At 41.6% G+C, this 25,280-nt stretch overlaps 1 protein-coding gene across 1 annotated transcript in view; it reads right to left on the reverse strand.

Moving 5' to 3' along the window:
* clcn6 (chloride voltage-gated channel 6) overlaps positions 1 to 25,280 on the reverse strand; it is a 44,692-nt gene that overhangs the window by 10,587 nt on the left and 8,825 nt on the right. The window contains exons 3-18 of the mRNA XM_033048245.1: positions 21,826 to 21,891; positions 19,563 to 19,628; positions 18,209 to 18,275; positions 17,756 to 17,862; positions 17,343 to 17,469; positions 16,342 to 16,409; positions 14,505 to 14,563; positions 13,125 to 13,257; positions 12,590 to 12,703; positions 9,049 to 9,215; positions 6,270 to 6,390; positions 5,558 to 5,684; positions 4,961 to 5,114; positions 4,433 to 4,592; positions 3,539 to 3,645; positions 2,315 to 2,501 (exon numbers count right to left, since the gene is read on the reverse strand). Coding sequence (XP_032904136.1) covers positions 2,315 to 2,501; positions 3,539 to 3,645; positions 4,433 to 4,592; positions 4,961 to 5,114; positions 5,558 to 5,684; positions 6,270 to 6,390; positions 9,049 to 9,215; positions 12,590 to 12,703; positions 13,125 to 13,257; positions 14,505 to 14,563; positions 16,342 to 16,409; positions 17,343 to 17,469; positions 17,756 to 17,862; positions 18,209 to 18,275; positions 19,563 to 19,628; positions 21,826 to 21,891 — 1,830 coding nt within the window. The remainder of the gene's footprint in view (positions 1 to 2,314; positions 2,502 to 3,538; positions 3,646 to 4,432; positions 4,593 to 4,960; positions 5,115 to 5,557; positions 5,685 to 6,269; positions 6,391 to 9,048; positions 9,216 to 12,589; positions 12,704 to 13,124; positions 13,258 to 14,504; positions 14,564 to 16,341; positions 16,410 to 17,342; positions 17,470 to 17,755; positions 17,863 to 18,208; positions 18,276 to 19,562; positions 19,629 to 21,825; positions 21,892 to 25,280) is intronic.

A 25,280-nucleotide genomic window follows, 5' to 3' on the forward strand; every position in this document is an offset into this window, starting at 1 on the left:
TCGGGAGAAAATTCAAACATTTTTGAATTTCTCCAAGAGTGACTTGAGCACTTTTTGGTGAGCGTTGCAACATTGTATGAAGCAGATGCCAGTGCGATACCCGTGCGATATCCGTAATGACTCTTGCGGGTACCGTGGGAACTCCTGCGAACGATAAACCCGGAAGCTTGACAGAGGGGACATAAGGTGAGTAATAGGTATTAAAGGGGGCTTGGCGTGTGGAGGAAGGGAAGGGTGGGGGGGAGGGGTGCTCTGGGTGATTACAATGCTCTCTGGGGTGCGGGAAGAAGGGTCTCGAAAAGCAACTCGCCGCTTTGCTCTTAAGACAAATTGCTTCGATTTGAATCTCCCCGCAGTACAAGGAAGTAGAGGCAAGGTTGCGCCGTGTGTTGGAAGGAACTGCAGATGCTGCTTTAACCCGAAGATAGACACACAAAAAACTGGAGCACTTCATTGGGTCAAGCAGCATCTCTGGAGAGAATGAATAGGTGACGTTTCGGGTTGGGAGACCCTTCTTCAGACCCGAAACGTCACCTATTCATTCTCTCCAGAGATGCTGCTTGACCCGATGAAGTGCTCCAGTTTTTTTGTGTCTATCTTCGGGTTAAAGCAGCATCTGCAGTTCCTTCCAACACACGGCGCAACCTTGCCTCTACTTCCTTGTACTGCGGGGAGATTCAAATCCAAGCAAATTGTCTTAAGAGCAAATCGGCGAGTTGCTTTTCGAGACCCTTCTTCCCGCACCCCAGAGAGCATTGTAATCGCCCCGAGCACCCCCACCCCCCCCACCCCCCACCCTTCCCTTCCTCCACACCCCAAGCCCCCTTTAATACCTATTACTCACCTTATGTCCCCTCTGTCAAGCTTCCGGGTTTACCGTTCGCAGGAGTTCCCACGGTACCCGCAAGAGTCATTACGGATATCGCACGGGTATCGCGCTGGCATCTGCTTCATACAATGTTGCAACGCTCACCAAAAAAGTGCTCAAGTCACTCTTGGAGAAATTCAAAAATGTTTGAATTTTCTCCCGACCTTACAAAGTTACACAATAGTGCCACGGAGGTCCTCAGTGGTCCACGAATGCCGTACTGTTATCGCAGGAGGTTCCCAGATGTTAAACTCTTGTTAAGTCTTGGGTCAGGTCGCACCGTGAGAACCATGCCTTAAACACATTAGCTCCACTCTAATCCTTTAACCAATTATCCAATTGTGGGTCGCTCAACTAATGGGAAATAAGGTCAATATGAAGGTTCTATAGATTTGGCATGGAGTAGCTCTATAGATTTTACATGAAGTAGCTATTTCTAGCCATTTTTGCCAAATCATGTCTCAGTAAAACTAGCCTTTCCCCATTTGAGAAATGTTGCCTCTTTCTTAAACTCACCCCTATCCTCTGCCTTCCAAGCTTTATTCCTAATTTCATATTTACCTCCCTTTCTTTTGAAATTGCAGTTATACAAGTTAGTGAAAGACATGTACTGACATTACAGGTTTGATTTTGGCATCAGTGAAGCAGCAGCCATTCAGAATCAGATTACTACAATTGATCATCACACACGACAGAACTGTGGGTAACCTTGTCAGCTGGAATAAGTGTTTATGATTCAACGGCATCAAAACCAATTACTTCATAATTCATTTTGTTTCAGTTTTGTGGAACATGCCATGTGTAATGATGAATTTCCTATGAAATCCTACGATATGGATAGGAAATGCTGTTCTTTAAACTACATTGTCTTGGAGACACCCAAGATCATAAAAAGCACTAATGAAATTCATGGCATAAAATGTAGTGATTTAGCCCATTGCTTTCATCGCCACAGCAATCTAAATATAATCCAACTGCTTGCTTTCTATCAATATTAATATCCTAATATCTTCCGTTTCCCAATGTCATCCCAAAGCTGAAAAGTGTCACTATCCCAATGGCTTAATTATAATTTGTTGCAAGGGACCATACTCCACACATCTAAGACACATCTGGTGACATCACTTGCACCATGCTTGCATTTGCTGTGCTCCCATCAACTTCTTCCCATCAACCATCAGGCTTTCAAATCATCCCGCACAACCCCAACCATAAACCTACCTCAGGACCAAACTAGTATGGAGTTTGTACAGGTTGCACTAAGCACTTTGGTTTACACTACTATTGTCTGGTTACCTAGAATATCTGATAAATATACAACCACAAATTATTTGTTGTGTTGTTGCATTAACGTGCCTGTAAAGTTTCAGCAAGTAAGAATTTCATTCTTTGCCTCCCAGTGCATATGAAAATTAAACACTTGACATCATACTAATGGAAGTTTACCTTAAACCTAATATTGTTGCTGATGAGGATGTTTCCCTTCATGAATTCATTCTCATTCCCTCTATTTTCCGTGACGACAGGGTATGCATGATGTGCTGTGGTGCGCAAAATACTGACTAATGATTGGATCCGGGTATGGGGATAGACGTAGGTTAGATTTGGTTCCATGATATCACTGGCTGTCAACCTGAGATTGAACATACATGAAATTAAATTCCATTCTTTCAAACGTGGGGTTTATTTTACAATGTATTCCCATGAGCCTCGTCAAATATCCACTGGAGCCACTGTACTGCCCCACCTGTTACAATATGCTCAATGTGAATGGGAAATCTGAAATCAGAGAGGTACCCCCTGATACAGCCATCATATTACTCTGCAAGAACCCTAACATCTGGTGCATCAGCAACTACCACATTAGTCTTAAAAACCTTCCTTGGATTTGTTTCTCCATGCCTTCAATGAAGTCTCTAACACAATAAATTGCAACCAATAGATCCGAAGAATTCAGAGAAGAGAAATAATTTCATTTCTCAGAACTAAGTCTTTGGCTTTTTTAAACATGGGTGTTATGTGATAAAAAAGGAACTGCAGATGCTGATTTATATCAAAGATTGACACAAAGTGCTGGAGTAACTCAGCGGGTCAAGTAGCATCTCTAGAGAAAATGGATAGGTGATGTTTCGGTTGGGTCCCTTCTTCAGATTGATTGTTGTAGAGTGAGCAGGAAAAAAACTGGAAGTGAAAGAGGCAGGACAAATCAAGGCCGGCAACATATGACCTCAGGTGAGGGGGGTCCCTGATGAGCAAATTGTTGGATAAAGACAGGTGTGAGCCCAAGAGGGATACATAGTTGTGAACTGTAAAACTAGTTAACAGACTTTCAGAGCAAGGGGGGAGGGAGAGAGAGAGAGAGAGAGAGAGAGAGGGAGGGAGGGAAAAACAAACAGGTTAGCCAAGGTTCAGGGAAAGGGAGGTGTTTGTAGAAGTTACCTAAATTTGAAGAATTCAAAGTTCAATTATGAGAATGTTCAAAATAATGTTCAAATATGAGAAATGAAATTGGCGTTATATGCATCGGTCAAATAGGCAAACCATGATTTTAAATCAAACCCAACCAATTGCTAATTCATTAATTGATCCCATGGGTTAACTATCTGACAAGCAAAGATCCTGCTCGCTATAGATCTTTGCTGACAAGAGTCTTAAACGATTAACACCTACTTATCCATTTCAGCCTCAGTCTCCCATTCAAGCAATGGGACACCCCGAAGTGCCACATGCAAGTCGTAAATTCCTTTATTGAAGAAATCTCCAGTCCACTTTGCCACCTGGAGAAACAAGAAGCGAAAAGGATGAAAATCTTTGGAAAAAAAAATGTAACTGAAGCCAAAAGTTAGAAGCATTTGGTACTTTGCAGATCAAGTCTAATTGTTATTAAGCATCACAGTCTCATGACTCCACTGCCCATAAGGCAGCTCAGAGGTCACTGAAACCATAGCTCCAGATATTTTACCAACTATTTAGTAAGTGCAGCTGCAATTGGAAATGCATATAGCTACAGCTAATTCTGACAGTGCCAATATTCCAGCCTGACATTTACCATTTATCTATGAACATAACAATTCAGAAGGATAAGGCGCTCAGCATTCAATAAGATCAAGACTGATCTGATTTTTACTTCCACCCCATATTACTGCCTATTGTTTGTAACCCTTTACCCCCTTGCCCATCCAGAATCTATCTACCTCTGCTTTAAAATTATTCAATGCCTTTGAGGAAGATGGTTCCAAAGACTGATGACCCTTATGAGGGGAAAACTTCAACTCATCTGTCTAAAATAGGCACCCACTTATTTTTAAACATTGGCATCAAATTGTATGTTTTCCCACAACAGGAAAGATCCTCACTACATCCACACAATCAAAATCCATCAGGGTCTTAAATATTTCAGTCAAGTCATTTAGTTTTCCAAATTCCATAGTCAAACCGAGCACAGGCTGTCCAACTCTTCCTCAATAATACAATTGCAAGATTATTCAAGCGTTCCATTAATTTGCACCAGCGCAGAGAAAATCAATTCCCAACCTTCATACCAACCCCACTGAATGGACCTACCATCAATGTGACCATGATGGGCAATCCATATGTGATTTCATTGGTTGATTCAATGAGAATGACGGTGAGACTGATGGTCATACGAACCACACCCCCAAGGAATGCAGCAGCTCCCACTAAAGCAAAAGTTCCAGAATAGATGTGAGACATCCCGATGTACCTGAGGCAGTTTAAAAGAAAAAATCTCTTGAAAGCAATTACATCTAATACATCACAATACCACTGGGTATGAACTGAAAACGTCACCTGTCCATCAATTCCCCCCACAGATGCTGCCTGGCCTGCTGAGTTCGTCCAGCATTTGGTATTTTGAACCACACAACTTTTGTCTGCAATGTAACCACATTGTCTTTTTTTTAAATCCCTTCCCTTATCCTTAGATGTGAAATATATACTTGTGATGCCTGTTCCTCTGCATGTAATCAGATGCTTGTTGCAACTCATTGCACATCCAACATTTGCATTAATCATGAAATAACAAGTCACCACAGACACAGATTGCACTCAACATATCCAAACAACACTCACGTTTTCAGAATGTTTGCCACAAGTCGACCATAGGCAGCACCGCAGAGCAGCGAGGGCACAAAGAGTCCACTGGGGACAGATAAACCATATGTCCAACAGGCCAGAATAAAGTAAAGAACAAAGAAAATGCTCAGAGTGACAGGACTGAAGGTTCCTGTGGGAACAAAAGCAGTTGAACAGTTGATATTAGAAAAGAGCAAAATCCTATACCCGATCCAACATTAAACATTGCATGGCACACTGGCTAGACCAGTCTGTAAATACACCTGGATCAGATAAATAATTTTAACTATCAACTAATCTGCAGCATCTGTTCTCTTTATTTATGAGCAATAAAATAGCCAGCTAATTGGAACCAGTCGTCTGTGAGAGTACAGAGCTAGAGAACATTTAGCCTCTCGAGTCTGCTGTATCACTCAGATCTTAATTCAATTTACCGTTCTCTTTAACTAGCCTGCAACAAAAATCAGGTTTGAAATATCACATTTTCCCTGCCCTCTCCCTCTCCTCCCCCCCCCCCCCACCTCCATTACAAACAGACATTTACATGGAGCCAAAATAAATGCAAATTATATCACCAGATTTGCTGCGACTCACCATCTTGATGGAATAGTTGGAGTATGGCAGTCTCTTGTGGGTTGAAGAACAAAGTAGCCATGTCATTATAGGTATTATTGAGACAGAAAAAGGTTTTGATGCTGGAATTCACATCCTCCTCAGCTGGCTGAGGGAAATTAAATTGAAGTATTTTACAACAGATTGCAAAGTAGCAGGATTAATTCAGCTACAGGAGCTGCTGTTTGTGATCCAGTGGATCCATCCAAAAACAAAACATTGCCAGAAATTTAAAGAAAGAGCAGAAAATGCTGGAAATCCGACATTAGCATCTACCCATATTATATAGTCTACCCTACACTAGGGAAACCAATCAGAGAGTGAGTGATCACAAGAGTGGCCCCAACCTTTCAGTTGCCATCATTTTAATTAAGCTTCATTATTTTAAATTGTAAAAGGAACTCACAAAATGCTCAAGTCTGATGATGTCAGAACGCTAACAATTTTGAACACGTACACCTTAAATAAAAGCCCTTTCTTACTTTGCTTAAAAATTAGTTTGCTATTGTCAATATGATTCTCATTGAAAATGCTGACAGCAACAACTGTTAGTAGGAGGGAAATAAAACCAATGGTGTCTGTTAAAATCATCAAGATAACAGTGAACCTAAAACATTTCCTCTCCCCCAAAATTATTGCAAACAACCCAGTTTCCCCAAGAATACAAGACTGTATTCATGCACATGACACTCACCTGCTGTGTTACATTGTTGCTGTGTGTGCGCGAAGGGATCTCCCTACACTCTCCCAAAGTCACAGAGGCTATAAAAATGACCATCGTTGTAACCATAGCAACTAACAGACTCTCCAGGACCCTGAAGATGAAGACAGAGACAGTGATGATAAACTTGCACATGATGCGTCAACTTATTTTGTACAGGTTTTTTATGCCCAACTCTTTCAGCATTTTCATCACGAGGAACGGATTTAAAATAATACTCAAGAAATGTGTGGCTTACACCCATCTCTCAAGAAGAAAGTTTGTATTGTACGCCACAGCAAAAATTGAGTAGGGCAAGGTCGAGTGACAAAATAAAAACCTACATAGTCATCCTAAACTAATAATAACAGGTTGGAAGACGTAAATTAAAAACGAATGTCTAGGTTGAACTTGTTTTTAATGTTTTTCAGAGGTAGCCTGGTGATGATATTTAGTCTCCGTGAAATCTCATTCCAGCACATCCCTCACACCACCATCTTCAAGCAAGGACATCCATGCTAGTTCACAAATGCAAAATGATCTGCTGAGAAGTCCCCCAGGCAACAGCCTAGTGACCTGCAATGCAGGACTATTTGCATGCCAAACAGAAACCATGTCCTTAGCAGAACTATTCAATCTTATAACCAATGGATCAGATTGTTGTTCTGCTGTCCTACCATGTCTAGTTGTGAATGGCAGTGGGCAATTAAATACCAAATGGGAGAAGACTCCATAAAACATCCCCATCCTCACCAACGTTAGGTCTCAGCATGTGGGTGCTAAAGAGACTGCAATTGCAAACATAGAAGTGTCAAATAGAGAAACACCTCAGAACCCCACCATCACAAATGCAAGTTTCCTCTTAATTCAATTTGTTTTAAGTGATGTACGCAGTAGCTGACGCCACTGGATATTGAAAGGGCAGCCAAGAAATATGCTAGCTGCAGAATCAAAGACCTACTCTCCAGATTGAGAAGAGCCTCCAACAGAGCTGTTCCAACACTGGCATCTACCACACAATGTGGAACATTGCCATGCTCTGTCCTGTCCACAAAAGACAGAACACCAAATACAAATAATTACTGTCTGGTTAAGTCTATCTGCCAAAATTGCAGAATAAATCATTGACAAGTGCTATCCAGCAATATTTACACAGTAAAATGTTGGTTTAGCCAGAAACACAATGCTCCAGATTCAGCACAGCCTTAGTCTGAATATGGACAAGAAGCTGAATTCTGGAGGGAAGGTGAGAGTGACTGTCTTTGACTTCAGACAGAATTTGACCAGGTATGGCACATAAGCCGAGGTAAAACTGAAGTCAATGCAGAATGAAAACACTTCAGTGTTTGGAGTCACAGCTCACACAAAGGAAGAGTACTTGGTTGTTGGAAGAGAAGTTGGTGGTTGGGGCAGCACACCATTGCAACGGTGGAGTTACTGCCACAGAGACCTGGGTTCAATCCTGACTACAGGTGCTGTCTGCATGGAGTCTGTACGTTGTCCTTGTGACAGTGTGGGTTTCCTCCCATATTCCAAGATGCACAAGTTTGTAGGTTAATTGGCTTCTGTACATTGTCCCTGGTGTGTAAGATAGACCTCGTGTTTGGGTGAATGCTGGTCGCCACGGACTCGGTGGGCCTGTATAAACATTGTATTTCTAAACTAAACTAAATTGACCCAACCACAAGACATAACTACAGGAATTCCTCAGTGCGTTGCTTTAGGCCAAACCACCATCAGTTGTTTCATTAATGATCTTCCAGGCATCAAAAAGCCACAAGTATTTACGATTGCCCTTGTTCATAACTCCTCAGCAAAAGTATTAACCCGTCTCTGCATGCAGCAAGAGCCAGACAAAATTTAAGCACATGCTGATTAGTGACAAGTAACATTCATGCCAATGTACCAGGCAATGCCCATCTTCAACATCAGTCTAAACACCTACTCTTTACATTTATTGTAATTAGTAGCACACATAATCAATGTCATGGGGTCATTGTCAGCCAAAACATTGGTCAAACCAGGCAAAAATTCCACAATGATGAACAGGCCAAAAGCTAGCTATCCTGCAGCATGTGACTCACCAACCGACACACCAAGGCACAATTCAAGAACTTGGTGTACATTTGCTTGGATGAATGTAGCACCAACAACTCACAAGAGGCATGTTACCATCCAAGACGAAGCAGCCCGCTTAATTGCCCCCCCCCCCCCCCCCCGAGGCTAAACATTCATGCCTTCCACCAGCAGTGCACAATGGCTGCAGTGAGTACCATCAAGAAAACGTACCACTTTTACTTGCCTAGACTACTCCAGCAGAACTTAGCAAATCCATGACCTCTCCCACCAAGAAGGTTAAAGGCAGAAAGTGCATAGATACGCCACCATCTGGAAGTTTTCCTCCAAGTTGCACCATCCTGACTAGGAAGTACCTGGTTTCTAAATCGCAGTGGCTATATCTTGGAACTCCCTCCCCAACATCACCATGGAAGTATCTTCAGGTTGGAGGACTGCAGCGCCACCTTCTCATGGACTATTAGGGACGGGCAACAAATGCTGGCCTTGCTAGCAAAACCCAGATCCTGAAAATGAATAATAAACAAGTAGAAGATTGGGGCACTGGGGGACAACCAGCACCTGTGCAACTCTACTCTGGCCAAGTACAGCATGATCAGGAGTAGTCTGAATAAGGTTAAAAGATTAATAATTCGGAATATGGTCAAAGTTTGTGAAATCTAAAATGTCAAGAACTTTCTTAGTGACCATTGCTTACCGGACAAACTTAGCCTTTGGGTGTACATTTCGCATGCGGTACTTTGCCAACCTTCTATTCAAACAGTTAAACAATGCTCCCAGAAGTCCACCGATCAAGCCCATGATAATGAAGAATGCTAGATCCACCGCCGTCCACAGATGGCACTTCTTGTCTCCATCTGCACACTTAAAGACAATGGCAATAGCAACAAGTCAAATATTGAAACTGAGAATCAATGAAACTTTGAAAGACATTCACAATCCAGCTCACGTGTACAACGAACAGCTCGACCACCAACACAAATTGCAATAGGTTTACCAAGAGTCAAGCATCAGTACAGGAAATATTGAAAACATCGTGCAATGATTGAGAAAACATGCACATCATAGCCATTGATGTTAAGATAAGAAATCCGAAACATCTAACAGTCAGACTTAACTTAGGACTATGGTAGAGTGCGAAAATGTGCCAGAGAGCAAGCAAGCACATGAACGCTCCAACAAGGGGGCGCCGATGATGGCTGCCTAGCCAACGGTCTGTCTGACTTTTCTTTCTGTTTTGTTATTTTAAGTATGTGTTAAAAGTATGTTTTGGTGTTTCTTGGTTTGTTTTGTGTGGGAGTGGGGAGGAGGGTTTGGAGGAAACTTTTTTCAATTTCTTAACTCGACGGAGATGCAATTTTTTCCGTGTCGTATCTCCATTGAGGCCTAACATCGTGGAGCAGTGCGGCCTTTCCTGGAGACTGACCCGGCGCTTCAACACAGGAGCGGCGCGGACTTGCCATCGTGGAGCTGCGATCCCCGTGCCAGGATCGTCTGTGGGGATCCCGAGGGCCTCAGATCGCCGGCTGCAGGAGCTTTGATGGCCCCGACCGAGGATGGTTCGATAGCCCCGACCACGGAGAAGAAAGAGGGAGAGATTGGACTTTATTGCCTTCCATCACGGTGAGGAATGTGGGGAGCCGCTGTGATGGATGTTTATGTTAAAGTTTATTTTATGGGTTGTGTGTCTTACTGCTTTTCATTTGGTGTGGCCGTATGGTAACTCAAATTTCACTGTACCTTATGGTACAAGTGACAATAAACCCATCTTGAATCTCTTGAATCATGAAAAAGGCAAGTGGTTAGAGCATAAACCATGCACAGGGAAACAGAAACAGAGCAAAGACAAACATGGGAATTGATGGATAGACATGTGCAATTTGAATCTTTCATGCCCTTAAAAATCTCACAACAGAAATGAAGATAACCAGATAATCTGTTCTTAGTAATTTTGGTTAGGGACAAGTGAAATAGAGAAATCCTTTTTCCAAGCCCTGGGATCCCTCTTGGCCAACCAAGGCTGCCACAACATTTTGATTTAATCTCTCATCCAAACAATAGCACTTTTGACAATTACATGCAATCACTTAAATACCACACTGAACTGTCAGTCTCAATTTTGTGCTCAAGTTTCAGAAGAGAGTCTTGATCCTAACTTTTGGTTTGACTCCAAGGTGAAAGCACTATTTATTGAGGCTAGAAGGTACACAAAAATGCTGGAGAAACTCAGCGGGTGCAGCAGCATCTATGGAGCGAAGGAAATAGGCGACGTTTCGGGCCGAAACCCTTCTTCAGACTGATGGGGGGTGGGGGGGGAGAAGGAAGGAAAAAGGGAAGAGGAGGAGCCCGAGGGCGGGGGATGGGAGGAGACAGCTCGAGGGTTAAGGAAGGGGAGGAGACAGCAAGGGCTAGCAAAACTGGGAGAATTCAACGTTCATGCCATCCGGACGCAAGCAACCCAGGCGGAATATGAGGTGCTGTTCCTCCAATTTCCGGTGTTGATCACTCTGGCAATGGAGGAGACCCAGGACAGAGAGGTCGGATTGGGAATGGGAGGGGGAGTTGAAGTGCTGAGCCACCGGGAGTTCAGGTAGGTTATTGCGGACTGAGCGGAGGTGTTCAGCGAAACGATCGCCCAACCTCCGCTTAGTCTCCCCGATGTAAATCAGCTGACATCTAGAGCAGCGGATGCAGTAGATGAGGTTGGAGGAGATACAGGTGAACCTTTGTCGCACCTGGAACGACTGCTTGGGTCCTTGAATGGAGTCGAGGGGGGAGGTGAAGGGACAGGTGTTGCATTTCTTGCGGTTACAACGGAAAGTGCCCGGGGAGGGGGTGGTATGGGAGGGAAGGGAAGAATTGACAAGGAAGTTGCGGAGGGAGCGGTCTTTGCGGAAGGCAGACATAGGGGGAGATGGGAAGATGTGGCGAGTGGTGGGGTCACGTTGGAGGTGGCGGAAATGGCGGAGGATTATTTGTTGTATTTGCCGGCTGGTGGGGTGAAAGGTGAGGACTAGGGGGACTCTGCCCTTATTGCGAGTGCGGGGATGGGGAGAGAGAGCAGTGTTGCGGGGTATGGATGAGACCCTGATGCGAGCCTCATCTATGGTGGCGGAGGGGAATCCCCGTTCCCTGAAGAACGAGGACATTTCCGATGCCCTGGTGTGGAACGTCTCATCCTGGGAGCAGATGCGGCGTAGGCGGAGGAATTGGGAGTAGGGGATGGAGTCTTTACAAGGGGCAGGGTGGGAAGACGTGTAGTCCAGATAGCCATGTGAGTCAGTTGGTTTGTAGTGTATGTCGGTCAGAAGTCTGTCCCCTGCGATGGAGATGGTGAGGTCAAGGAATGGTAGGGAAGTGTCGGAAATGGTCCAGGTGTATTGGAGTGTCGGATGGAAGTTGGTGGTGAAGTGGATGAAGTCAGTCAGTTGTGTGTGGGTGCAGGAGGTGGCCCCAAAGCAGTCGTCAATGTAACGGAGGAAGAGGTCGGGGATGGGGCCCTGGTACGTATTGAACAAGGATTGTTCAACGTACCCGACAAAGAGACAGGCGTAGCTGGGGCCCATGCGTGTGCCCATAACTACGCCTTGTGTTTGGAGGAAATGGGAGGAGTCAAACATAAAGTTGTTGAGGGTGAGGACCAACTCCGCTAGGCGGAGGAGGGTGTCAGTGGCTGGGTATAGGTTGCTCCTCTGGTCGAGGAAGAACCGGAGGGCTTTGAGGCCATCCTGGTGAGGGATGGAGGTGTAGAGTGACTGGACATCCATGGTGAAGATGAGGGGGTGAGGGCCTAGAGAGTGGAATGCGCGGAGGCGGCGGAGTGTCTGAGGTGTCTAGAACATAGGTGGGAAGGGATTTGACCAAGGGGGATAGTATGGAGTCAAGGTATGTGGAGATGAGTTCGGTGGGGCATGAACAAGCAGAGACAATGGGTCTGCCGGGAGAGCCGGGTTTGTGGATTTTGGGGAGAAGGTAAAAACGGGCCGTGCGGGGCTGAGGAACGATGAGGTTGGAAGCTTGGTCGGGCAGGGCGTGGGAATTGATGAAGTCGGTGATGGTGCTAGATATGGTGGCCTGGTGCTCGTCAGTGGGGTCATGGTCCAAGGGTAAGTATTATTGAGGCTATTCTACTTCAATAAGTAAACTTTCAAATATCGTTATATTATTGACAAATTGGACACATTTTTTCAGATACCAAGTTAAGGCTGTTACAAAAAATAATGAAATTAACAAAATACCTTGAATTCACCAAAGTTAAGCAGCCCTGGCAATTGGAAGGAGCCCCAGCTCCCGTAGCGGATACCTGAGCGGAACAGATTCAGCGTGAAGGTGGCAGACATTGAACAGAAGAGCTAGAAAATGGAGAAGAGCAAATGGTCAAAATATAGGACCATGACTTATCACAGAACTCCAGCCAAAATACTACAGCTCTGCATTGAGCATGCCCCATTAAAACAAACATCATATTCCAAAGAAGGATGCTGACCCAAAACATCACCTATCCATGTCTCCAGAAATGCTACTTGACCTGCTGTTACTCCAGCACTTTGACTCACGCTCAAGGTTCCAGTATCTGTAGTGCTTTGTATCTACAAACACCATGGTCACATACTTTCGCCTCCAAAAACCTGGCAATGCAAACTATTGTATCGCCTGCAACTCACAAAGATAACCAACATCCTATCTTGCGAATGACCCAACAAAAACATTCTATGAAAACTTGAACTCTTTTCCCCTTGCTACCTGCGTCTGACAGTAACCAGTCTTACTCACCACTTTCCAGGTTAGTGCCTGGTTCCAGAAAGAGGATCCTTCCTCCAGACTGAAGAGTGTCCCTCCAATCGGAGCCCCAAAGGCTGCAGCAACTCCTGCTGCTGTCCCTGCCGAGACAAAGTCTCGCTTGTCCCTGTGAAGCCAACATAGCCTGTAAGTGTCAGTTTCATAGGATCCCACATTAGTGGAGAATCCAACCATAGACAACATTATCTTACTAGGAGGGAGTTTTAATTCACTGCTTTGTGAAAGTGGGCAATCTGACCCCAAACTGCCTCCACTATGGCTTCATTGAGATTAATCAGGAGCAACTTGGAGGCAGATCTACACTCCATCTATATCTGCAATAATGAGATATAAGATTCCTGAATTCCCCATTAATCAAAGTCCATTGAACGTAATAAGGGCATCACTTTGAAGTGGGATTGCAGAGTTGCACAATCAGAAAATGTTATTTTATTTTACGGTGATAGATGGTAATCCCTGGTTCAAACAGCAAATGTGCAACATGCACCTCAATCTCTTCTATTGACATTGTGATGTTTGCCAAAGATATGCAACGGCTCGCCTCAGAGGAAATTTTAGCCTCATCCTGCACTTCAGTGGAAGCTGTGAATTTGCTCCACATAACACAATATTCTGTATCAATATGCTTATTGAACAGGGTGCCACCTCCCCATCGCTCTCTATGGTTGTGCATACATCAGTGTCCACCTTGAGACCCCACAGCAATGTTCCGTTGATAAAATAAACTATATACATTAAATCATACTGAAATACAACTTCTATCGTTCAGCGCTACACAGAATTGGGCTAGTTTACCTAGCATTTAACATAAACATTTTCCTGAAATTCTTCAGAAGGACTTTTGAAACCAATGCAAAATGATTTACTGACAAGATTAAAAGGGCCATTAATTTACAGCAATTAAGTTAAATTTGGTTCCATTATATGCAATTCCAAATGTAGCACTTTTTTCCCCAGAGTAAAATACCACAAATCATGGTCTGGCCATAACCCTTCAAGGTTACAGTATTCAGCAACAAACTAAGAACATTGAAGTTTTATTTCACATTACCTCAAATGCAATAAATTAATTAAATAGCTAACAATTCTATACATTTCTTCAAGCCTTGATCTAACAAAATTTATCTCTAAACACGGAACAAAACAGATTTTCACAGCGGTGACAACAAGCGCACATTACATTTTTATTCTTCAATATGGCTAATAACAACTTAACAGACAGCAATCAAATGACTGAGTTCTCAATAAGAATGGTTGAAAACAGTGGAGAGATTTGTGGCTCTGCAAGCTTAAACTAATAGAAATATATTGTATTTCAATAACATTTCCTATTTTGGAGACGAGGATTCCTACCTGTCACTGCGGAAATAAGGGAAGTTGAACTGGATCTTGCGGAAAGTGATGCTCTGAAACTGTACCAGAAGAGGCAAAAAAGCGAAGCAAGCATCAGATACAAAGCAAAACACAGCAAGAGCCTGAAAATCACTCCATCCACCTCACTCTGCACCACAACACACTGCACCCTCAATCCTAATTCTCTGCCACACCTCCACAGCCCACACAGTTCAATATTTCCTCTCAGTCCACATTTCACCATACTCAATCAATACCTCCTGGCCAGAGCAATTAACAGTGTCATTATAACACAGAAACAGGCCCTTCAATCCAATTTGCCCATGTCCACCAAGATCCCCCTAGTCCACCTGCTCACATTTGGCAAAAAAATTCACTAAACCTTTTCTATCTATGTACCTGTTCAAATGTCTTCTAAATGTTTTTAATAGTATATCATTCAACTACCTCCTCTGGCCCAACCACCCACTGTGTGGAAAAAGTTGCCCCTCAGATTTCCATTAAATCTTTCCCCTCTTATCTTAAACCTACGTCTTCTCGTTCTTGATTCCCCTAATCTGGGTATAAGACTGTATATTCACCCTACCTATTACCCTCATGATTTTATACACCACTATAAGGTCATCCCTCAGTTCCCTGTGCTCCAAGGAATAAAGTCCTAGCCTGCCCAGCTTCTCCCTTTAACTCAGGACTTCAAGTCCTGGCAACATCCTCATAAACCTTCTCTGTAGTCTTTCCAGCTTAACAACGTCCTTCCTATAGCATGGTGACTGTAACTGGACACAAAGCCCCAAATACAGCATCACCAACATCTTATACAACTAACATAACAACTTAACCTCTATACTCAATGGTCAATGCACTAAAACCTATTGACCACTATCTACCTAAAATCTCAATAGGCCCGAGTGAGATTTGATCATATACGCCCCCTGGTTTACAAAACCACCCCTGATCTACGGAGCCAAACTTCATTTTTGTACAAAAAACAGAATCTGATAATTTTCCTTTTTCTTCAGTCAAAGAATATCATAAATTAAACACCATCACAAACACTAAAGTACATTTACAGAACTGCTGTCACACACCAAGACACTGGACAGATACCAAAGCCCAGAAAAAAAGTGTTAATACTCAAAACCCGCAAATTATCACTGCTGTATTCCCATGTTATTCTGCAATAGACAACATGCTTCTTGCATCTCAGAGTCCTGCAGAGTTAAATTCCTTTTGGCAGTGGCTGAACCACATGCTGATTAGTGTTCTAGATAATGACATGTATCCAGCATGAGCTCAACTGAAGACAAAGACAAATCAGATCCCACCCACTCATTACTTTACTCTTTTTCCAAGTAGAAATCAGTAAACACACTGAAACAGTTACCCAGATAAATCACAAGGAGGGCAACTTCTGATCATATATACAATGATTTTATTGCAACACCAAAAATGACTGGCGGTGGGGTGCGGTGTGTCATAACATGCAAGACGATTCTGTAATTCACCAATAGAAATGTTAGTAGAAAAATCCAATTTTAAAAAAACATGGACCTTTAAGATGTTTAAGAAAGAACTGCAGATGCTGGATAAATCGAAGGTAGACAAAAAGCTGGAGAAACTCAGCGGGTGAGGCAGTATCTATGGAGCGAAGGAATGGGTGACGTTTCGGGTCGAGACCCTTCTTCAGACTGATGTGGGGGGGGGGGGGGTGGGGGCGGGAAGAAGATTTAAGAAGAGGGACATTTAAGATGATCATCTGGGGGATGAAACATTATAATGTACCAAATATATTACACGTAAATCAGATTGAATGTCAGAGGTATCTTTGCTTACTTACCTGAGGTAGCCCTGCTCCCACCACAGCTCCACTGTGAATCATTGGGCCCTCCTTCCCCACAAATAATCCTGGAAAGTAAAGAAATCTGTAAGTTTATACAGGCAGCAACTAATACCCACTAATGTGGAAGCATTCTCACCAAAATAAACAAATCAGCTCAAACTACAGAAGGAGAGGACAAAGTGTCCTCTCATATCAGAAAATGGGAAGAAATATTTTGTGCTATCATGAGTCATGCAATTCATGCATTAATTAATCCCCCATCTCCCAGTTTTCCAGGTCTAGTAAAAATAAGTGTGCCGTCAGACCAACGAAGCATCCTATTTATTGTCAGGATATTTTTTATATAAATGATGTTGTAAATTAAAATGCTCCTCAGTATTAAAATTATTTGCTCTTCATCTTGCACATGAAATGAGCAACACCCAGGTGGAGTAAATGACCCACCAGACACAAAGTAAACCCCAACCAGTCATCACTCTTCGCCAAATCACATGCAACCCTTCTGTTATTTGCAGAGAGCTCCATTAAAATTAAATCAACACCTCAGCGAGTATATAATAAATGCATTGTGGAGACAGATAAGTTGAAACTGATCCAAAAGCACAGGAGTTTATTTAACACGAGTTACTGAGTCATGGGTTAATTCCTAAACAAATGCAAATTTACCACCTGAACTATTTAATTATTTACTTTGGCAGAGGTCTGAACTCCATTAGTGCCAAATTAAGCAGATTACAAGACAGCTGATTGACACAGTGCTGTTTGTACATAAAGCTGTATCACTAAAAATCAGTAGCAGTTCTGGGTTTTACAAACATAAGAACAGAATATTTTATTGAAACTTCCATCCAAAATATCGTTATCTATGTGTCTTCATCCTGATTAACCCTCTGCGTATAATCTGCAGTATTTCATTTTCTTTAGTTGCTGGTAATCATTATGAGACTTGGCATATTTCAGCTCTGCTTGTATCTGATGAAGAAACAAATGTTCTTTACCTCCGGACACACAAAAGAGCACACCCAGTGCTTTGCAGACCAGGGTCCGCAGCCTGACAATCCCAGGAATCTTCACCCCATTTAGGTAGCATTTGATTTCAGGAATTCCAGATCCAGCTGCAATGGGCTGTGAAGCAAACAGAGGTCTTTCAAAATTACATCCTTCCCAGGGCAGATAATAAAGTCAAAGAATATCCTTTTGTAAACTGTACAAAACTACCTTTAATCTTTTCTGAAGGAAAACAGAGATATGTAACTCCCGTGAGCATTCAGTAACATAAAATAAACAATATAAGAGTATTCACTTGACATGAAGCATCGTGCCATTGCTACCTCATATACTTTAAGTTTCCTATTTGATGCAAAGCTTTTAGCAAGTCACGTGTGTTGGGAACATGTTTGCATGTTTTTACCTCAATCAGCACCAGCAGGCTGGCCAAGAAGATGAAACCAATATTGAATGCCAGAATTTCAAGGAGGGAGAGCACAAGACAGCCTCCTTCGCTGCAATCTTCCACCGCTGAAGAGCAAGAAGTCAAGGAAAATGCATAGCAATCAGAAATCAAACCACCTTCAAGATCACAGTTTCTTTCTACAAAAGCAGAGCAGGGAAGCTGTTGTCACAAGGCGATAAAATCAGACAACAGTACCTGGGAAATTTGAAAAGCACAGCTTTTAAAGAATGCAACAAAGCTAACTTCCAGAGGGCAATTTATAGCATGTCTGGCATGTGGAAGGTTTAAAATACATCATCAGTCACATTTTTAAAATTCATTCATTCTTAGGATGCGGATGTCGTTTGCAGGTTCAGTATGATGTGCAGTGTTTATCCTCCAGTCATGACATTACCACAAGTTAAAGGATACATCGCCCAATAATTTGAAACTTGAGACTTTGGAAGAGATGAACAAAGTAATCGATAAAGAGCCCAACCTAAAACAATGGGATAGAAACAGTCATTCAAAATAAGTTAATGAAATATGACCACGAAGTGATGACTGACAGTTTATTAACTGTCAAATACATTTTTGTGGCTTTCCCGGTTAACTTTTCTATTAAATCAGTATCGATTAGTTGGTAGCACTCCTGTCATGATCTTGGTTTTAAGCATCATTACAGCATGTGAACACGTAATCTAGTCCAAATGGTACTGCACAAGGGATCCTTCACCAAAAGTTGATGACGTACATTGTGAATAGCTGGGGCCAAAGTGCCAATTCCCCTTGTAGTTCACGAGTATTGGCTTGCCAACCTGGAGCATCTATTTATTCCCACACTTCTGGAACAGAGCAAGTTTAGGTCTTGCTGACAACATTTTTACAGGTGTAGACTGATTGGATGTAGTAAGAAACTTTTCTCTGCTTCTAGAGTACAGAAATATGAAATTAAGGAATAGACTGTTTAGGATGAAATTAAGGAGAGGATACTTCACTCAGAGGGTGGTGAACATACAAAGTTTGCTACACCCAAGACTGAGGAGATACAGGTTAATTCAAAACTGAGATCAAAAGATTTCTGGATATTGGATGAAACCTAGGTATCTGGGAATAGTCCAGTAATAATTGTCCTGAGGTAGAAGACCAGCCATGATTTTGATCCGGCCCCACCATTTATCCTGTAGATATGTTATGTTTATCGAAAAGTAAATTTAGTGATCATGGAGGAGCTGAAGGGGTTAGTCATAGAGGGACCTCTCGCTTGGAAGTACAATAATCTTTCCCCCCATTGCCATTATCACAGGGGGGACCAAGTTGAAGTAGATGCTTTTGTATTAGAGAAGACTGCAAATACAGGAGCAACATTTAAAAACACGGACAAAAATAAACAATTCTGAACAAATTACCAATAATCTGTAGAATCAATAAACAAAACCTAGAATGACATTCTGCCCTCTCTGGGAAGGTATAATAATTGACAGCTAAATTAAGGCAGGTCAAAGCGGGATAAAGATTTACAATTGCAGAACAGTAGAAGGATAAGGCTCATTGTGATAATTACCAAGGGTTAGTAGTTTAGCACTTGCACTCTGAATGCACAATATCACAGCTGTTCCAGTTGCTCCTTGATACCAGGGGTCAATCAACTGTCCAGGAATGATAAGGTGAGCTACCCTATTCATCAGTAATACAGAAATCTCAGGAGCAGACCCTGATGTTGTCAGTTTTGCCTATTTTATATTAAACACAAACCAACATATACTATGATCAAGAATTCACTTACCAAACCAGTGCAGACTCCAATACAAAATACCAATATCCATTTCACAGCCTCATATCTCCTGACTCTCTGTTCAAATGAAACAAAGATAACATACACACAGATCAGATAAACCAAAGAAATACAAACACACATACACACTCACTCTGATTAAAGAAAACAAACTGGAATTAACAATGGAGGTGTGGTGTAGAATGGTTGAGCTGTGACAAATTTGAAGTATTTGTCTAATTATAGTTTGGAACAAAACCACAAAATGCTAAAAAAAAAACCTCAAGTCAACAAATGTGAAAGTGAAAGAGTTCTGGTGTGTGTACATTGTATGTTTTGTATCCTGTTTGCTCACCACAGGTGCTGATTGCCATCTTGAGTATTTCAATTTTATTTTAATTGTTTATTTTCAATTTGGTAATATTTAATTCAATAATATTAAATCAGTTATGTTATAAAGGATTTTTCACAGTAAAAATAATAGAAATATGTAATTCCCTTCACCCAATAAGCGACTGGCCTACTTTGTAGAGTGACAGGAGGTGGAATTAATTGATAGTATTTCTTAAAATAAGGCATAAAAGAATTAAGAAACCAAACAAACAAACGCATTGTGTTATAGATCAGCAGTGACATAATTAACCTTGATCCACCAATCGATGAGGGGGATCTTGTTTCTAGGTTATAAATATTATTAGCACAGTTGACTGGGTGTACTTTAGGAAATTACGTGTCTTGCAATCATGTCAAGCTGCACACTCCAAATTCAACTCAAGATTAGGATAAATCGATCCACATTTATCTATTTATTTATTTATTTGATTCTTTATTTCGAACAGAATAAAAGAATAAAAAAGTGTGAACCAGCATACAAAAAACAAAACAGGAATATTTATAAAGTGTCATAAACAATATCTATAAATAAATGAAATCGTATGTGTCCGAAAAGCAGGAAGAAGCCAAAGCTTAATTCCCACCGCTTATTCAACTGCTTATAATTATCTTATACAAATTTAGCAGCTGTATGTACGCCATATGTACACCAGCAGCTATATGTACACCAAATTATTTACATTTATACACTAATCAAATATTTACAAAGCCATACAAAAAAGAGAGATAAAAAGAAAAAAAGAAAAGAAAAAACCCTCATACACTATACAGTATCTCTTAGTCATATATGCAACCCATCACCCTATAATCACCCTTCCCAATACAATCAGTATAACAAGGTTAGTGTGTGAGGAAGAGCCTTCCAATTAAAAACAATTTTGAAAGGAATCATAAACCCAAAAGATTCTGTGGATAAAGTTAAGTATTATTGTGTAATATATCATTTAAAGTGTTTCATAACATTGATTATAAATGTATCTATATAAATCTATTAAGTTGCTGTTACTCAGAAAAAAGTGCAAGTCAATCTTCTGGAGGAGTGATTTTATAATAATGTAATTTTTACAATTGTAGGTCAGATAAAAACACACCAATTTACAAAGCAACACTCACAACCTCAGGTTGCCCTTTGGTGTTTCACAGTGTGGTGCAAGGAAAAATACAGATAATATTCTCACAATAAGATTTTGCATGATAATCATTCTTAGAAGTATTTGCTGAGGAGTGAATATCAAACTAGACCGGACAACTTTCCTAATCTTTTTAAGATATTGAGATAGGATCAGCTGTTCATATCTGGTGCAATGGGCATGGACTTAACATCTCATTCAAGTAATTCTACCTCCACCATTCTCTTAATATTAGAGCATCAGCTTAGTTTCTGTACTCAAGTTTCTGAGGGTCGGGCCGGGATGTTTTAATCCAATTCAGAAAATCACGAGTGCTCAGTTGTCAAAGACCATCTCCACAGGAATGGCTCAACGCCGACTTTTGACATTCATTGCCATTACTATCTACATCCTGAGGGAGACAGCAAGATAATTTACTTGTGCGCCATACAGGACACTCAAGATTTTCAAAAGCCAAGAAAAAATTTAAAGCCAGGCAAATGAACCTATGTTCACCAGATTTACACAGAGATCATAAATAGTGAATGTGCATGAATGTGCAAAAATACATTGTCTGTTGAAAATCTAGTAACCCATCAAACTATATTTTGTCACTGTTTTCCCTTTATTAACTCCCATGTCCCCAATTAGAATAGAAACCTCTTCTATTTAGAATGTTAGCCTTTTGAATTTATTTTTTCCAAGATCTTTACCTGCTTCTGAGAAAGTAATGGTGACAAGAAAAAAAGTATAACAGCTGTTGCTTTACACACCTTGTTATCCAGTGTTTCCAGCACCTCCAAATATGGCTCATTGATGCACTTATCATAATCCAAACTCTGCCAAAAGAACATAAAATTATAAGAAACAGTGGCACCGCAAATTAACACAATCTTGGTTGATCCACAAAGCCAACTCTATTTTCCAGCTTGATTCCCCCCAAAGTTTTATTCTATTAAGGGCCCAAAATTCCCCAGAATATATTCAACAACTGAGTATCCTCACCTCTTTGGAATTGTAAACAAAATTTATCTCCTAAACTGCCAGTTGCTTTTGCCGATATCATGTTTAAGTTTATGTCCATTATGTTTAAGAAGGAACTGCAGGTGCTGGAAAATCGAAGGTGCACAAAAATGCTGGGGAAACTCAGTGGGAGAGGCAGCATCTATGGAGCGAAGGAAATAAGCAACGTTTCGGGTCTGAAGAAGGGTCTCGACCCGAAACGTCGCCTATTTCCTTCGCTCCATAGATGCTGCCTCACCCAGTAAGTTTCTCCAGCATTTTTATCTACCTTCATGCTCCATTATACTCTCTTGCAAAAGGAAATTGGTTCTCAGTTTCCATTCTGTCAAGTATTTGACTTGTTTTTCAATGAGATTACCCACCATTTTATTCTTCCTCTTATTCTGAACGTTAAACAATTTTCATCCATATTAATATATTTTCACTCTTGTGTTGAAGCAACCTTTCCTGTGGCACATTATTGAAAACTGTTGGAATATCTAATTGTGGTCTTCTACTTCTTTTCGTGTCTTTGAAGCTGGTTGGTTATATGACAGTTTCCCATTCCTTTGCGTTTTTATTGAACACTGCAAGATCCTTTGGGCTGCACTGGTTGGGTAGTAGGGGGCAGACAAGGCAGTGCTGCATTGTATGGTCCTCTTCTCCACATTCACAGGTGGTTTGGCCAGTTTCATAGCCCCATCTGGCCATGGCAGCTTTTGATCGCCCTGTTCCTGTTCTCAGGCGGTTGAGCGTCTTCCACTGGACCCATGGTGCTTCTGAGCCCGGAGGGAGGGCTTCAGAAGGAGGGATACCCATGTCAGTAGGAGGGGGGTCGTCCTCAAGCCTTTTTGTCCATAGTTGGAGTCTGGTTTTTCCCCGTGATGCTATTAGGGGCTGGACATGGCTGAGAAAGCTTCTCCTGGACTTCAGCCGTTGGGCCGGGGGTACACGTCCGTAGAGGAGGTGGCGTTCATCACTGGTGGCCTTGGTCAGCTCTACTCGGCTGGCGACTTCCCATCTCACATCAGCAGGGGCAATGCCAGCGAGGAGGTGCAGGTTGTTTATGTTGGTGGGCTTCAAGCAGCCAGTGATTGAGCGGCAGGTGTTATTCAACGCTGGGTCTAGTTTCTTGGCATGGGATGATCTCTCCCAAACAGGACACGCATACTCCGCAGAGGAGTAGCACAGGGCCAGAGCAGTAGATCTTAATGTGTGTGCTGTGGCTCCCCATTTGGAGTTGGTCAGCTTCCGGAGGATGTTAATTGTGGTAATGCCAGTACTTTCCCTGTATTTACCCTTCCACTTACATCCTTTACATGTATCAATTTCAGTCCATAAATTTATGATGGCTGTCTAATAGTTATATTTTGTTTTTAAATACATTTACTTCTATTTTAAAATTTGATTTTCCTGACAATTTATATCAGATTAATAAATCTGCAGTTCCCCATCTTCTCTTCCTTCTTCGAATAGGCGGAGTTGCATCCGCTTCCTTCAATCTGATGGCATTGTTCCAGAAAGAGAATTATCAACATTTAACATCAGTGCAACTTTTTTTATGAACTAATTCTGATTCTTTTAAGTTCCTCAGTTTCCCTGGACCCTGGTTCCCCACTATTCCTCATATGTATTTAGTCTTTTTATTTTTAATAATAGGCAGAACAATCATATTTCAGCTAATAGGGAACAAACTGGGCATAAGTGCAATAAAATTACAAATCCAATGCATTGCATTATCATTAAACTGTGCGCCATTAACTGCAATCATGAAACGCGCAGTGAAGCATACAACAAAAGAACAATTAATTAAAAGACAAACTGTGATGTACATGGAATGTAGAAAATTAGCATCAAAGTATTGTCATGTAACAGTGATATGCCTAGAAACTAACTCACTTAAAAGTTATAATTTATTATCCTTTATTATCTGTTGATAGCCTGAACAATTGCTAACTGATCCCATTGCTTGGTAGTTATTTTGTACATAAACCACACAAACTCAATTGGATTTCTGCGTGTAATTCACACCAATACGTTATTCTTTGCAATAACTAATCAATTCCCATAGTTAAATTCCAGTCTGCATCTCACTCTTTGGTATTAAATTAGAGAATGACCAGAAAGCTATTTTAAGGGTATATAGTACTGTAGGGTCTGGTTAGGTGATAAGTCTGACAGGCCAGGCCTATCACCGGATCCCGGCCACTCACAGGCCGGGCCTACTGCCTAAAATTCCTTGTTTCTGCACGTCTGATAGGATCAGGTCTCAAAAATGTTTTGAGACTAAGGAGATTTAATTATAATAGTAACCATCTCTCCAGCTTCTGGATGGATAACACCAATATATACATACAATATGTACATACTGGGAAGATCAAAAACCTAGTATTCCCTCCAATGCTACCCCATCAAAATGGGATTTGGCTATGAATCACGTACCAGCCTGAGAGCAAAAAAAGACCACAGGTCTGGATTGGATTGAAGCTGTGATTGTATCAGGTTGAGTTATAATGTTATCCTGTAACAGACGTCTACACTGCCACACGATAAGGATGTACCAATCTATTCGGACTCCCTATTGCTGCTTTTGAATCACTGCCATTCTGTTGACCACGTGAAGGTAATGTTCAGGGGAATTTTCAGCAAAAACAGACCTGCTGGAGTATGCATTACACGCCTGCACTTTAATCATTATAAATAACTCTCTTTAAAGAGAGTTTCATTACATGCAGGTTACAACATCTATATACAAGGTGCAACATCTATTCAGGTGAAAACGATTCCTCCGAATGTAGGGAAAAAATAATTTGAGCAAAGGTGGAGTAATTAAATTATTTAAACAAACAGATGGCCTACTACAGTTCATAAATCTTACCTAAAGACATCTGTGGCACCACAGAAATATACAAGCAGTTTCAATGCTCAACTCCCAGCTTGTGGAGTGTAGGAAGGAATTGCAGATGCTGGTTTAAACCAAAGAGAGACACAAAAAGCTGGAGTAACTCAGCGGGTCAGACTATTCAGACTCTGAAGAAGGATCTCGAACCAAAACGTCACTTATTCCTTTTCTCCAGAGATGCTGTCTAACCTGCTGAGTTACTCCAGCTTTTAGAGTCTATCCCAGCGTGGAGTATGGTTGAGGAAAATAGAAAGTAACAAGAAAATGTGGGATGGAGGGCAGAACATTGCACCATTGTCTGTTTCACTCCTTCCCTGGAGTATT

The sequence above is a fragment of the Amblyraja radiata genome, chromosome 31, assembly GCF_010909765.2.
Source record: "Amblyraja radiata isolate CabotCenter1 chromosome 31, sAmbRad1.1.pri, whole genome shotgun sequence".
In the NCBI taxonomy this organism is placed as follows: domain Eukaryota; kingdom Metazoa; phylum Chordata; class Chondrichthyes; order Rajiformes; family Rajidae; genus Amblyraja; species Amblyraja radiata.